At 36.0% G+C, this 13,237-nt stretch overlaps 2 protein-coding genes across 2 annotated transcripts; one reads left to right on the top strand and one right to left on the bottom strand.

The window, feature by feature from the left end:
- The first annotated feature begins 1,684 nt into the window (after nt 1–1,684).
- Nucleotides 1,685–5,202, top strand: LOC113328433 (leucine-rich repeat extensin-like protein 3). The gene is made up of 2 exons (XM_026575546.1): nt 1,685–3,075; nt 4,760–5,202. The coding sequence occupies exon 1, from the start codon at nt 2,276–2,278 to the stop codon at nt 2,801–2,803; it is 528 nt and encodes a 175-aa protein (XP_026431331.1). The 5' UTR covers nt 1,685–2,275; the 3' UTR covers nt 2,804–3,075; nt 4,760–5,202.
- Nucleotides 5,203–6,795: 1,593 nt separating this feature from the next.
- Nucleotides 6,796–8,300, bottom strand: LOC113328371 (growth-regulating factor 1-like). Its single transcript, XM_026575482.1, has 2 exons — nt 7,311–8,300; nt 6,796–7,219 (listed from the first exon to the last, which is right to left on the bottom strand). The coding sequence occupies exons 1-2, from the start codon at nt 7,859–7,861 to the stop codon at nt 6,814–6,816; spliced, it is 957 nt and encodes a 318-aa protein (XP_026431267.1). The 5' UTR covers nt 7,862–8,300; the 3' UTR covers nt 6,796–6,813.
- Between the last annotated feature and the right edge of the window lie 4,937 nt (nt 8,301–13,237).

The raw sequence follows: 13,237 nt of genomic DNA, 5'->3' as shown, positions 1-13,237 counted from the left end.
AAGAATGCATTCGCATACAATCCAAAATCTATCAGATCCAAAAGTTTCATCTGCGTCCAATCCACTGGTGAACGACCCAAAAATTTCATATGCATCCAATCCACTGGTGAACGACGCAAAAGTTTCATCTGCATCCAATCCACTGGTGAACGACCTGCACATCCATCCGTAAAAATACAATTACATCGAAATAAAACAACGAAACTCAGACCAAATGTTCACCCCTAGTGCCAGGTGCATAAAACTAGTCAAGCTAACAAATCCACCGTTTCTAGTTTCGCATCCCGAATCCTCCTCGAATCAGATAGTATAAAAAAAACACAAAAAAATCGTCTCATACGTGACCCTAATTATAAGAAATACTTCCTTCGTACCATATAATAGGCGGAGGGGGACAATTCTCTTAGATTAAGAAAATTGCTTTGGGTTCATAATTTTCCATAACTTTTCTTATTTTACCATTTGCCCTATTCATATTACAATTTTCCATACACAATAAATAAGGGTATTTTGGAGAAAATTCATCTTGAAAATAGGACTCCGCCTATCTAATGGTACGAATAAATCAAAATTCCGTCTATATAATATAGGTACGGCTGTTTGATGTTATTTTCATTTTTGTCAAGTGAAAAAAACTAACCTTGGACACGAAAGATTTCCAATCTTTTTATTAAATCACACATTTGCGTAGGCTTTTATTCTACAAAAAAAAAAGTGGTCATGAAAGGGATTCCCTCTTTCGGACCCTTTGGGCCCTCCAGTCGATCGGCGCACTGACTTCATTTTGCATCTCAAGCTCAAGACCTAAAAATTTGATGGAAGAAAATGATGCAAAAATAAATCAACCATATTGTGGACTATTGTTAATTTGTAATTAACACCGTATTTTATAAAAACCTTATAATTATTTTAAATTTAACAAATGCGGATGACTAACGGATTTTAAGAATGCATTCGCATACAATCCAAAATATATCAGATCCAAAAGTTTCACCTGCATCCAATCCACTGGCGAACGACTCAAAAGTTTCATCTGTATCCAATCCACTGGTGAACGACCTGCACATCCATCCGTAAAAATACAATTACATCGAAATAAAACAACGAAATTCAGACCAAATGCTCACCCCTAGTGCCAGGTGCATAAAACTAGTCAAGCTAACAAATCCACCGTTTCTAGTTTCGCATCCCGAATCCTCCTCGAATCAGATAGTATAAAAAAAAAAAACAAAAAAAAAAAAAATCGTCTCATATGTGACCCTAATTATAAAAAGTACTTCCTCAGTACCATATAATAGGCGGAGGGGACAATTCTCTTAGATTAAGAAAATTGTTTCGGGTTCATAATTTTTTCTTGTTTTACCATTTGCCCTATTCATATTACAATTTCCCATACACAATAAATAAGAGTATTTAGGAGAAAATTCATCTTGAAAATAGGACTCCTCCTATATACAAATAAATCAATATTCCGTCTATATAATATAGGTACGGAGGTGTTAGTTTCATTTTTGAGATCCAAAGAGAGCCGGATTCAAGTGCCTAATCCGTTTTAACAAACGGCAGCGGAGGTGTTAGTTTCATTTTTTTTTTCCACTCTGGTTAGGAGTGTCCTGAAGAAATAAAATAAAAAAATAATTTTTATTTCAAGCCTGTAATTTTGTTTTTTAATTTTTATCTTTTTACCGCTTTACAGCTACGCAGTTTTTCACAGACACACAAATTCCATTAAAACAAACAAATCTCTCTTTCTTTCTCTCTTTTCTCTAAAACAGAGAAGATCCCTTTTCTTCACACCTCCAATAAAAAAAAATAATTCAGATCCTAGTTACAGACCTCCCAATCCATTTCCATCAACAATTTTTTAGCTACCCATTGTTCAAATCTGTGTCAAAACATCGTCAAAGTTCAGAAATTGAGGTCAGATTTATCAAATTTCTAACCCTAGTTTTATTTTGGGTGAATTTTTTGGAATTGAAGATGAAGAGTTCAAATTGAAGGATTTCAACAGAGGCCCTCGTTTCATTTTCATCAATCGAGTACACCCTTTTTCAGAAATCTGTAAATCCTGTGAATTTTATGAGAAATCACTAACCCTAGATTTTGATGTAGATTTTGTGATTTCTTATTAATTTTTTTTCTTTTGTGAAATATGATGATGATGGAGATGAATTTTAGGGATTTTCAGAAACCCTAGTTTCGATTTCTTCTTCTGAGTGTAAATTTTGTGAATTTTACGGAATTTTTTGTGAAGTTTTCTACAATTAATTGATTGATGGAGCCCAGAAAGGTTCTGATTTTAGTGGTGTTAGGTTTATTTGGTAACATTTCGTTTACTGCTTCACAATTATTTCCGCCGCCGATTCAGAGTTTCATTCCTTCAGAATTATCTCCGCCACCAGCTCAGAATTTAGCTCCTCCTCAATTATCACCACCAGCATTTCAGAATCTCGCACCACCGTTGACACCACCTCCGCCTCCTCCAGCACCGTTTCCTCCTCCCCCTCCTTTCGTGCCACCTCCACCTCCTCAAGCTCAATCTCCACCACCGCCACCACCACCACCAGCTCCTCAGCATTCTCCTCCTCCTCCGCCACCGCATTGGAGGAGACCGCCACCACCTTGGGGTAATCCTAATTATGCTGGACGTAGGAATGAGAGGAGGAAACCAGGTGGGGAGATGAATTTTGGGAAGAAAATTGGGTATTTATTTATTTTTGTTGCTGGGGCTCTTCAAATTGGTGTTATTTCGTTTTTGGGATTTAAGAGATGGAAAATTTCAAAGATTAGAGATCGAGGATGAGATGTGAATTTGTGGCTCTTGATTTGTTTGTGTAATGTGTAACTTAATGTTTTACTTCTACTTCTTACGATGATGGTGATGGTGAGATTATTCTTTTGCTTGAATTGGTGAGGGTAGAGTTCCGAATCAGAGGAATGTAGGGTTTGGATTTGATTGGATTGAATCGGAAGCGGATTTTTCAGCAGGCAGCGGTCGGATCATTGCGGTGTGTGTGCCCAGATCAGTAGTTCTCAATTAATGGCTTGTGGCCTTTGCCGTTATTCTCAAAATTGGTAAGGTTCATTTTCCTTTAAATGTGATCATATTATTAGTAACTTATTACGGTTTAAAGAATCATAATGTCGAGTATCTAAACGTGTTCAGTTTGATTGTTCAAAATGTGGATTTGATTTTTGTTTGATGATGAATGAAAGTAAGACGTGAAACATGATAAGTAATGATAGGTTCATTATTGCTTCGATGTTATTATAGATTGCTTGATTAGAAGTGTTATTGTTGTCTTTAATGCTCCAATGAACGATTTGTTGTCAAATTAGTGCACACTTTGGAGTTTTTTTGAATTGCTTGTTTTGTTGCTTGTTCGATTAGTATACCTTTTATTTTTTTGAACTTAACTGATCAGCATAGTTGTTTTGTTGCTTGTTCGATTAGTATACCTTTTATTTTTTTGAACTTAACTGATCAGCATAGTTGTTTTGGTTATTATCTTTGTTTGAATAAGGAATGTCAAATACGTATGAGAGTGTAGACTTAGTATTTGAAATGTATGAGATAGTAGGTGTGCATAAAAGTTTTCCGCTTTTTGCTTTTCTCTGTTTGCACTTGAGTTGTATTTCCTTTTATTCTCATACTTTTGATAAAAGAAGAGGAAAGTATCTTTCTTTAAGCAATAGGATATTGATCAATTGTATGAGGAAAATACTTTAGCAAGGCCTATAAAGAACTAGGTATTCGTAGGGTCCCTAGTTGACAGATATAATTCGGAATTGGATATATAGTCTGTTTCACCGCGTTTTCATAAAGGAACTGGTCCTTCATACTTATGTTAATGAAATTTTTTCTCATATCATTGAAAAGATATAATTTTTAGGCTCCTTAATTGATTATAGTCGGTGCCATATTTATTTGGTAGTTTTCGTTGCTCATTTTTGACTAGCTTGCAACTTGATCATAGATATGTTCTTTGTATTGATTATATGATGCTGACATTTCAGCTTGGATTATGATGAAATTTGTAGTTCTGCCATACCTTTCGTCTATTCATTAATAACTAACTAGTCATGCGTAGATGTATCCTTATCATCTACTTTGAAGAAAATCTGCTACATTATCTTTAATAGTACTTGAATAGCTATTTAGGTACCTTGTCAACCTCATATTTAAGGTTAATCAGAAGTTGTGGATGTGATTGTCTGTGTTGCAATGTTTTAGAAAAGTTGTCTCTGAAATTGTTTCATTTAGCTATTAAAAGACGTATAGATGGGTTTACCCATTTCTTCTGTCACCGAAGAATCCAACAAAAGGAAATAGTGCTCATCATTTAGTTTGTTTGATTTGTTAAGTGGGATGACAAAGCATAAAGGTTCGTGCTAGCTTAGGCTTTAAATTTGAAAAATGATTGAAGAAAAGGAATACAGCCCGCATCAATGCCATGATTGTTTGAATATGAATCAAAACAATAAGATAATGACAGTGGTCAACTGTTCATGTGGAGGCTTAAACATGTCTAAATTCTCGATAATGTGGTAGTATAAACGTATTTTTATAGTTTCGTTACAACTCATACAGTTACTTTCGTGTTTATACATCATTGCAGCTTTGGAAAATAGAAACTGACATTTAATTGTCCTGTACATATCAAGTTTGGCAATTCAGCCGCTCGTAAATCTGCATTATGCAATGATAAAACAGTTTTTCGAATTTATTTTTGATCCGGGTGCAATGTTATTATTGCAGATCCGCTGTTGAAAGCCGCTTCTAAATCTATCCAGCAAGGGTGTGGAACATTAAGTCATGCAGTAGTAACTCGAGGTATGCAAAAGTTCATCATCTGTGAAAGGATTCCCTTTCAAGAGAATTCAACCTTAAAAATAGTTAAAAAGCAAAAGAATGACAAGGAAATGAACGCAGAATATGAGATCAACAGCTTAGGTATGCTCTTGTTAATTTTACGATTCTTGTCATGCGAAAGAGTAAAAATTTGTTTATCCACGGTTATGATATCGATCATCATGTCTATATATCATCTTCTAAGAGTTAGATTTATAGTGGGGGATACCACCCCCTGCATACATTATGTACACCACGTTTGTTCCATTATTTGATTTTTTTTTAATATATTCAAATCTCGAAGTACAGTTGTATTCTTTTTAATTGCGAGTTAGATGAGAAATTAAATATTTCCCCCCTTATTCTTTCTTAAGCTTTATATATCTGTAAAGATACTTTGCCCAATATAGGACTTTAGAATGCAATGTTTTGCCAGGCCAACTACGTTGTAGGTCATACAAGAAGATGGCCCAAAGATGAGGTGTGCAGTTTGCATCAAACCATCTTAGCTGTAAACGTGTTCTGCAGTCAACTCCCTTTATCTTTTTGATTTCATGGCTTGTGATGGTATGTTTTAACAACTTAACATGCATTGATGCACCCCTCATTTACAGTTTGTTAGTATGACAATAGGTAGTATCTGCCTGAGGGCTTGATGATGAATTCTTCTATACATCATCTCCTCGATGAATTTGCACGAGGGAAGGGTGATGAATTCTTCAATACATAATCTCCTTGGGTAGTTGTAATTTTGTTTGCTGCAAGTGTAAGGGATCAGATAGACGAAGATTAGCCAACAGTAGTTTGATGGGGTAAAAGATGTGATCCTGGGTTTACTCTAGGCTCATCTGAGTGTTAACTAAAGCCTTACACCATGTTTGTTTACTCTAGACCCATCTGAGTTGTCAGCCATCTGGATCTGACTCAACTGACTTGAAAATATATGAGTCAGTGGTTTGGTCTTATGAGTCAAGGATTTTGTTACCCGACTCAAAGAGGTCCGAGTCAATGGTTAGGTGATCGACTCAAAATAGAATATGGGTCAAGGATTTTATTACCTGACTCAAAGAGGTCTGAGTCAGTGGTTAGGTCTGTGTCAGAAGTCGAGTCAGATCCGACTCAAAATAGAAAACAAATAAGTTAACAACTGGCTCGACGTGAGTCAGGGGCTGACTCAGACATGGAGTCGGAGTCACCAAAGTATGTTCTTGGTATGTCTTCTTGATTCTATCCACAGCACATTGAGGATGCAGTAGATGTTGAACTGAACTTGGTGTGATACATGCCATGTCCTAAGCTTACTTGGGGTTCAGAGCTTGTTCTCTACATATTGGTGTCCCTGCCATAGCCATGATTCTGTCAACAATCAGTCAATGGTCATTTCAACAAACCAGTGGACTGGGGAGTCTCTGAGATGGGATCCAAACTGCATTTACCTTTTCTCAATAAACAAATACACAGATTCATTGTTTTGTCTACTCTGTCTTGGGCAGAGTTCTCAACTGTTGGAAACTTTTGCAGTCATCAGAAAAATTCAGAGACCATTTTTTTATCTTTTTTTTTTTGCAGAAGATCATGTCTTTAACAATATAACAAAAGATATTTGCTAATTCAGTCATTATTTTTTTAATTAAACACAACAAACAAAACTACATGGTACAGATTATTCAAAATCCAAATCCAAAAACAACACAAAAAGACTGTTCAGAGTTCACAGACTACTACAGAGGACTCTGTTTCCTTACAGTGAGTGATCCATTTCATCCACTTTCTTACAACAAACAAAACAAGTAGATGGTACTTTTTTGGATTCTAATCTAAAAACGCCCCCATGCCTCAAAATCTTCATCATCCTTTTTTTCTGCAAAATGAAATCAAATATGTATTTTAATGGAAAGATTGGTGTAACTGAAGTGTAAGAATAATTTTTTAGATTTACTTACTGTTTGGAAAGAAGGGGATTAGAGAAATGGATGAGGAATTGAGATTGAAAGCTGAGTTGATGTTGTTGATGATGTTGGTTCTCTGTTTCTTGGTGGATATTCATCTATGAAATGCAGAAACTGATGATGATGGTGTTGTTCCTGATCTTGTTCTTGCTGTTTCTCTGGTTTTGCTGGTTTGAAGAAATCAGTACCCAGAACAAAGCAATGCTTCTTCTGCTGCTGCTGCTCTTGTTCTTGTTGATGATGAATGTTGTTGTGATTGATATGATCAAATTGAGAAAACCCATTTTGTAGAGCAGGGGAAACAGAGGATGAATTCATTCTTAATGGTGTATAATTCCATGAATTTGAATTTGAAAGTGATAAATCTGGTTTTTCTGTAAAGAATGATCTTTCATCTCTCCCTCCACCATTCACAGACCTGATCACATAAAAAAGAAACAGAGTACATAAGAAAAACAGAGCCAAAAGCAGAGTAACAAAACACAGTAGAAGTAGTAAAATAGAGAGACCTGCTATAAGATGGTGATTCAGTAGAATCTTTAGCAAAATGGGGTGTTGAGTTTGTAGAAGGATAAGGGAAACCATATCTTGAAGAAGAAGATGATGAAGAAGAAGGAGAATTATAGTAAGGACTGAAATTTGAAGAAATCATAGATTTCGATTGATTTGATGTTGATGTTAAGATCTCTTCCACAGGCTTTCTTGAACGATTTCTTCCTCTATGCATATGCTTCTCACAGTATTTAGAATCATGATAAGCTTCTTTAGCACATCTCCATTTCTTCCCATCTGTTCTTCTACATCTCCCTGGTTCTGGATCAATCTTCCTTCCTAACCCCATATGGTAATATGTCCATGGAATTTGAGGATCAGATGGAAGAAAAAGCTTTGAAGAAAGCAAAGATGATGAAGATGATGTATGGAATTTGAGTGGAAACAAAAGCTCAGCTGGTATTGGTATTCCTGAAACCATATGTTTGAAGATTAATGCTTGTGTTTCTAGTTCCTGCCATTGTAATGGTGTAAATGGTGGTTTGTTTCTTCCCCCATTCATCAACATTTTTGAAAAAAATCTAAAGCCAAGAAGATCAGAGAAAGAAAGCAAAGACAAGAAGAGAGTGTGTTGAATGTTTGATACTTAATGGTTGGAGAATCTCTCCTGAACCCTGAAATCTGTTTCTCTTTACTTTACTATACTACTGTTGCTGCATTAACACTACTCTGTTCTGTTTGACTGGTGTGTTCTGTTCTGAGGGTGTTTGTCTGTCTGACATGGTTACAGAAACCCATAAGAAAGATTGATTCAAAGCAAAGCAGAGATAAAGAAGAGATGGTGAGATGTGAATGAAAAGATTAGAGTTTATGTTGAGTTTGAAAGAGATTTTCTTAAGAAGAGACTGTGAATTGAGTGTGTCATTGGGTCATTGCTACCATTGTTTCAGAGACAAAGTTAATTGGAGAGTCTGACTAAGTACCTGAACTCTGAACAACTATCAGAAAGTCAGAAAAATATCAGTAAGGAAGAAGATTCATTATTGTACTACAATTTAATGACTCTCCTCTGTTTCTTTTTTTTTACTTTCAACTCTGTTTTTGACTTTTTTTTAGTTGTTACTGTTTGAGTTTGGACCCCTTGGAATTGAAGTAGAGAACTTTGGATTTGTTGTTTTAGGTGTTTTGATAGTGAAATTGAGAATAACTCCTTTGACTGTTAATTTACCAAACAAAACTCGGTAATTAGTCAGTTGTTCGCTGTTTGTTTGACTGTGATGTTTTCACAGTGCATAGCTAACTCCTTTGAGTAACAAATTAACAAACAGTAAATTATACTATTTTCGGTGAAAAATACAAAAAAAAAAAAAGCTAAAGAATTATACCATCTTAAAACTTTTAGAATGCATCAAAAATAAAAAAAGTAATGAAATTAGGATTTTTTTTTTCTGATCGGTAAAGAGAATTTAGTGCAAATCATGAGTTTGTATCACCATACTTCGCCACCGTATTGTTGTTCAACAAGTTATTAAGTTGTATTAGATATCAAAGAATTTATTCGATTTTTCCAAAAAAAAACTCGATCCGCAAAGACATTTTCCCTTACATTTGTTTTCTGTTCACCGAATTATATGTCCGTTACAAATAAGAATCAGTAATGCCACAAATTATGGAAGAAAATGTTTCCAATCCCTTTATCAAGAAGCATCTTTCATTTCACTACAAGGACTGGACAGCAAAACAAAAGTAAAAAAAGAAGAAAATTGTCATACCTCTTTGGCTCTTGCATTCACTGCCTTTATTTTCACTACTACTACTACAAGGACTTGTAACAAAATAAGGTTGCATTTTTGGTTCAGTAGTAACAAATGCTACTGAAACTGAATTTTCTCTATACTTTGTTTGGTTGCAATTAAATATCCTTGTTTTGGTTGTTGCTTGCATCTATCACCACCACCTCTGAAATCTCTGACTCGTTTTTTTTTTTCTCTCACTCACTAACTAAACCTAAACCCTAGTTAGCAATTCGGGATTCGGCAAGCGTACGGAACGGTAAACGTACGGGTATTATACGGTTTTGTAAAATTCAAATTCGGTCCAAAATTCGGTCAACGGAATGTGATTCGTCAGTAATTCGGAACGACATACGTACGTGTATAATTCGATATATAAATGTGAGTTCGGTTCTGAAAATTCGGTATCTATATATAATTTTAGTATTTATAAGGTCATAAACTAATTTTTATGCATATGTATGAGTTATTTAAAGAAAAAATAAACTTAATATGATGATATTAATAATATATACAACATTAGTCATCAAAGAGGACGTGGTATAGAGGTTTAGACGCTTGGTTAGCGAGTTTTAGATCTCTCTAACCTTCACCTTCAAATCTCTTTTGTCATTTTTGTTTCATAAAAATTACTACAACGTCTAATATTGGGCCGTGTATGCTTGGGAGGCAGTAAAGCCCCAAAAATAGGCCTTTGAAAACCTAAAAGCTAAAGAGTTTATGGCGAATTAAGCGGACGTATCATTCGGGATACGTAAAGTTCGTGAACGATTCGCGAATAATTCGGGAGTGCCACATAATACGCGTTTTGGGTTCGGAGTTGCAAACGTACGCAAATAAAACGGCAAAATTCGTGATACGGGAAAAATCGCCAATGATTCGGGAACTTACTAACTAGGACCTAAACCCCAGTCGTCCTCTCTACTGCTTTTGGCAGAGCAGAGATGGCAGCAGGTATGTTTTGTCAGCAGAAGTGCAGCACTCTCTCTTTTGGGTACTGTTCACTTTCTCAAACACATGCATGCATGCCCACTTAACCCTATTCTCTCTTTTGTACCATTATCAACCCCTCATTCAAGTCATATACAAATCTCTACCTTTCTTTTTCTTACTTTTTTTTTTATTTCTACCTCTCTTGGGATATTTTTAATTAGCTCAGAGTATACAGTGTTTTTCTTGCTCTGCCTTTAATAAATCTAGTGAAGTTTAAACGGTGAAAAATCCAGTGTTAGCAGATACTCGGTTTCGTTTTTTGATCACTATACTCCATTTCTTCAGTCTATTGTAGATGACATCACTGATATCATCACTCAACGATTAGTTTATCATTGTATTACAGTGACAGTTTCTGTGAACACATAAATCACGATAAATTCACGTGTTCACAAACAATGTTCGCATACACTCTATATCGTAAATTATGCGCTATATGCGTAAGGGGAGGTGATTATATCGATTCAGAGCTTTCGGGCTCGTCATTGTCTAGTCGTATATTATCACTTATAATGCTCATATAATAGAGTAAATAGAGATCGAAGTATAAATGTAAAGTGCATGATGTAAAACGCTGAATGTAAAGTGCTAAGGCCTACATCCACGGGGTTGGTGATTCACTATGTATTGAGTGGTTACAAAGATAGTCGAATGACTTTAAAGTGTACATAAGTCAGCGGAAATAAGGGATTTACTTACTCTTCCTATTTCTCTCTCTCCTATGTTCTCCTCTAATTGATATGGATCGGTCGACCCCTTCTCTCTTAGTGGAGAGGGGTATTTATAGGGTTACAACGTGGGGTCCACTTCTGAAGGCCGTTATAATCTTATCGTCTTGTGCTTTGTGTCAATACCGCAGATATCTTCGTCTTCTACGATGCCCCCAGCGTTCCATGCTTGATGACGAAGAGTTGTCATCGTGTCTTCCATAGGTTGGTCGACACGTGTACTGCTGAGGGCGTTTAAATGCGGGTGGTTGGGTCGTCTGTACGCGTCAGACAGAAGTCCTCGGCTCCTGTGATATCCGTGTCAGTCGGATTAACCCCAGCCGATGATCTTGGATCTTTCTTGAGATGGGATAAAGTAAGTCTTTGGATGTTGTTCAGTGCTTTGCAATGGCATTATATTTCGGTACTCCTCGACTTCGCCATTGGATCTGTTGGATGAGGGCCTTGCTCTGAGGAGACACGTCTCTTGACTGTACGCGCGTGGCATCACACCTTGATGTCCCGGATCGTATGTCTTTCACGTGTTTCTCCATAGACACGTGGCGGATGATGAAATATGTACACACAGTTTCAGAAACTTAAAACCATTTTCTTTGGTTTTGATTCGGTTTTGTCCAAAACCGTACCATGCGCAGCTCTAACAACATGGCAGAATACAAATAGATAGGTAAGTAGTGTTTTTGTGTTGTTACATCAATGGATGTTTTGAGACGTATAATTCAAAACTTATGTTTTGTGCAAAAGCTAAAAAATGAGCACTTGTGCTAGCATATCGAAAATTATCTAGGTGGCAGTGGGTGCAGCTCGCGCCTATCACAGTCAGATTCTCCGATTGCCGGAAAGGGCATATGAATACATTTAGAGGCTTAGCATGTAAATATATTGAACTTGAGGTAAAGATGCTAATGCGAAAATGAAATCAAAATTTGTTTCAACACTTACTGCTAAAAATGAAGTCCATAAACCTTTTTTTTTTTTTTTGGAAAGAAAAAGCTAAAAAAAATTCATTAAGGCACAAGGTAAAGAGCAGTTAAGCATTGTAAAGCATAAACCACTCCGTAAAATTACCATCTATTTTTAACCACTACTAGCCTAAAAATGTTAAGCTTACGGTTTTTCATACACCTTAAAGAATTGATTGCAGATCAAAATCTCCACTAACTAGTGAATATAAAGAGATGTAATTTTAAACACGCAAGTAATAAATTGATCAGGTTGGCACCCACATAGTTAATACCATGACTCACGAGTCTTTGTTTCTTTCAATTTTATTGTCTAAAAATAAGATGATGATGATGATCTTGGTCCATAAAATGGCCTACTTTCAAAAGAATATGCTGATAACCCATGTGACAGAGTCGCAGCACCAGAGAAAGCCTTACCCAATATGCAAATGTTAGATGCTTCTTTTAATTTTGGAAAACTTGTTTGCATTTTACATACAACTTTTGCTTCAACTTCAATCACAATTTCATGGTATTGTGACAAGAATATGACTATGACTGAGACCCACATCAACAAGCTATTTTTATGAACCTGTGATCCTACCCCTACTGTGGATTCATTTAAGGCTTCATATGAACTCTGAAGAATCTTAGTTCAACAACTCTAGTCAACTTCAGTCAGATTGGTAAAAACACCCAAATTAATTAAGGGAGTTATTCTAGAAGGAGCAAAATCTCATTGTTCGGAATTTAACAACTCCTAAGCTGCTACTGCTGATCGGGAATCTGATTTTGCCTCAATCAATCGCCTCATCAGCCTGCTTCTTATCTTCATCTTCCGCAGCGATGCAAGAATCTTCCGATACTCTTCACAAGCTTCTCCTCTCAGCATTCGCTGATAATGACTCATGAATGCCTCCCAAAAAATTTCTCCACCAGATGCAACAAACTCCCCATAAGCCACGGTCATATCAACGGATTCTGCTAAATCTTGAATCATTTCTCTGAATATCTCCAGGTGATGCGGATAATCATAAAAATCCCCAGCTTTTTCATTATAATTAATACCCAATTTTTCCATTAAGGCATTGAATTTGACCGCCAGATTATTGACAGCCTCAAGAGGAGGTAGACACTCACGTTTCATGATCCACAGAGTGTATGTCTGTTGCCAAATTTCGTTTTTCAGATAAACATCATCTTGAAGGTCACATTCTGATGCTTCTCCACTGAATTTCCTGACATGGTGGTTTCCAGGGATTTGTGAAAGAGGATGAGGATAATTAACAGTGTGGTGGTGGAATTCTGAGATAAATGGTGTTATTAGGTTTGAAGAAGAACTTGGATTATTATTAGAGATTAACTTAGAAAAAGATATGGGGTTTGATGATGATGACTATCTTGTAAATAGGTTTTTTCTAAAGAGTGATCTAGATGATGATCCGCATACTGAAGAAAATCTTGAAGAGATTTGATTCATTTATAT

This window comes from Papaver somniferum, unplaced genomic scaffold, assembly GCF_003573695.1.
Source record: "Papaver somniferum cultivar HN1 unplaced genomic scaffold, ASM357369v1 unplaced-scaffold_107, whole genome shotgun sequence".
In the NCBI taxonomy this organism is placed as follows: domain Eukaryota; kingdom Viridiplantae; phylum Streptophyta; class Magnoliopsida; order Ranunculales; family Papaveraceae; genus Papaver; species Papaver somniferum.
This window is presented reverse-complemented; position numbering and strand designations above follow the sequence as displayed.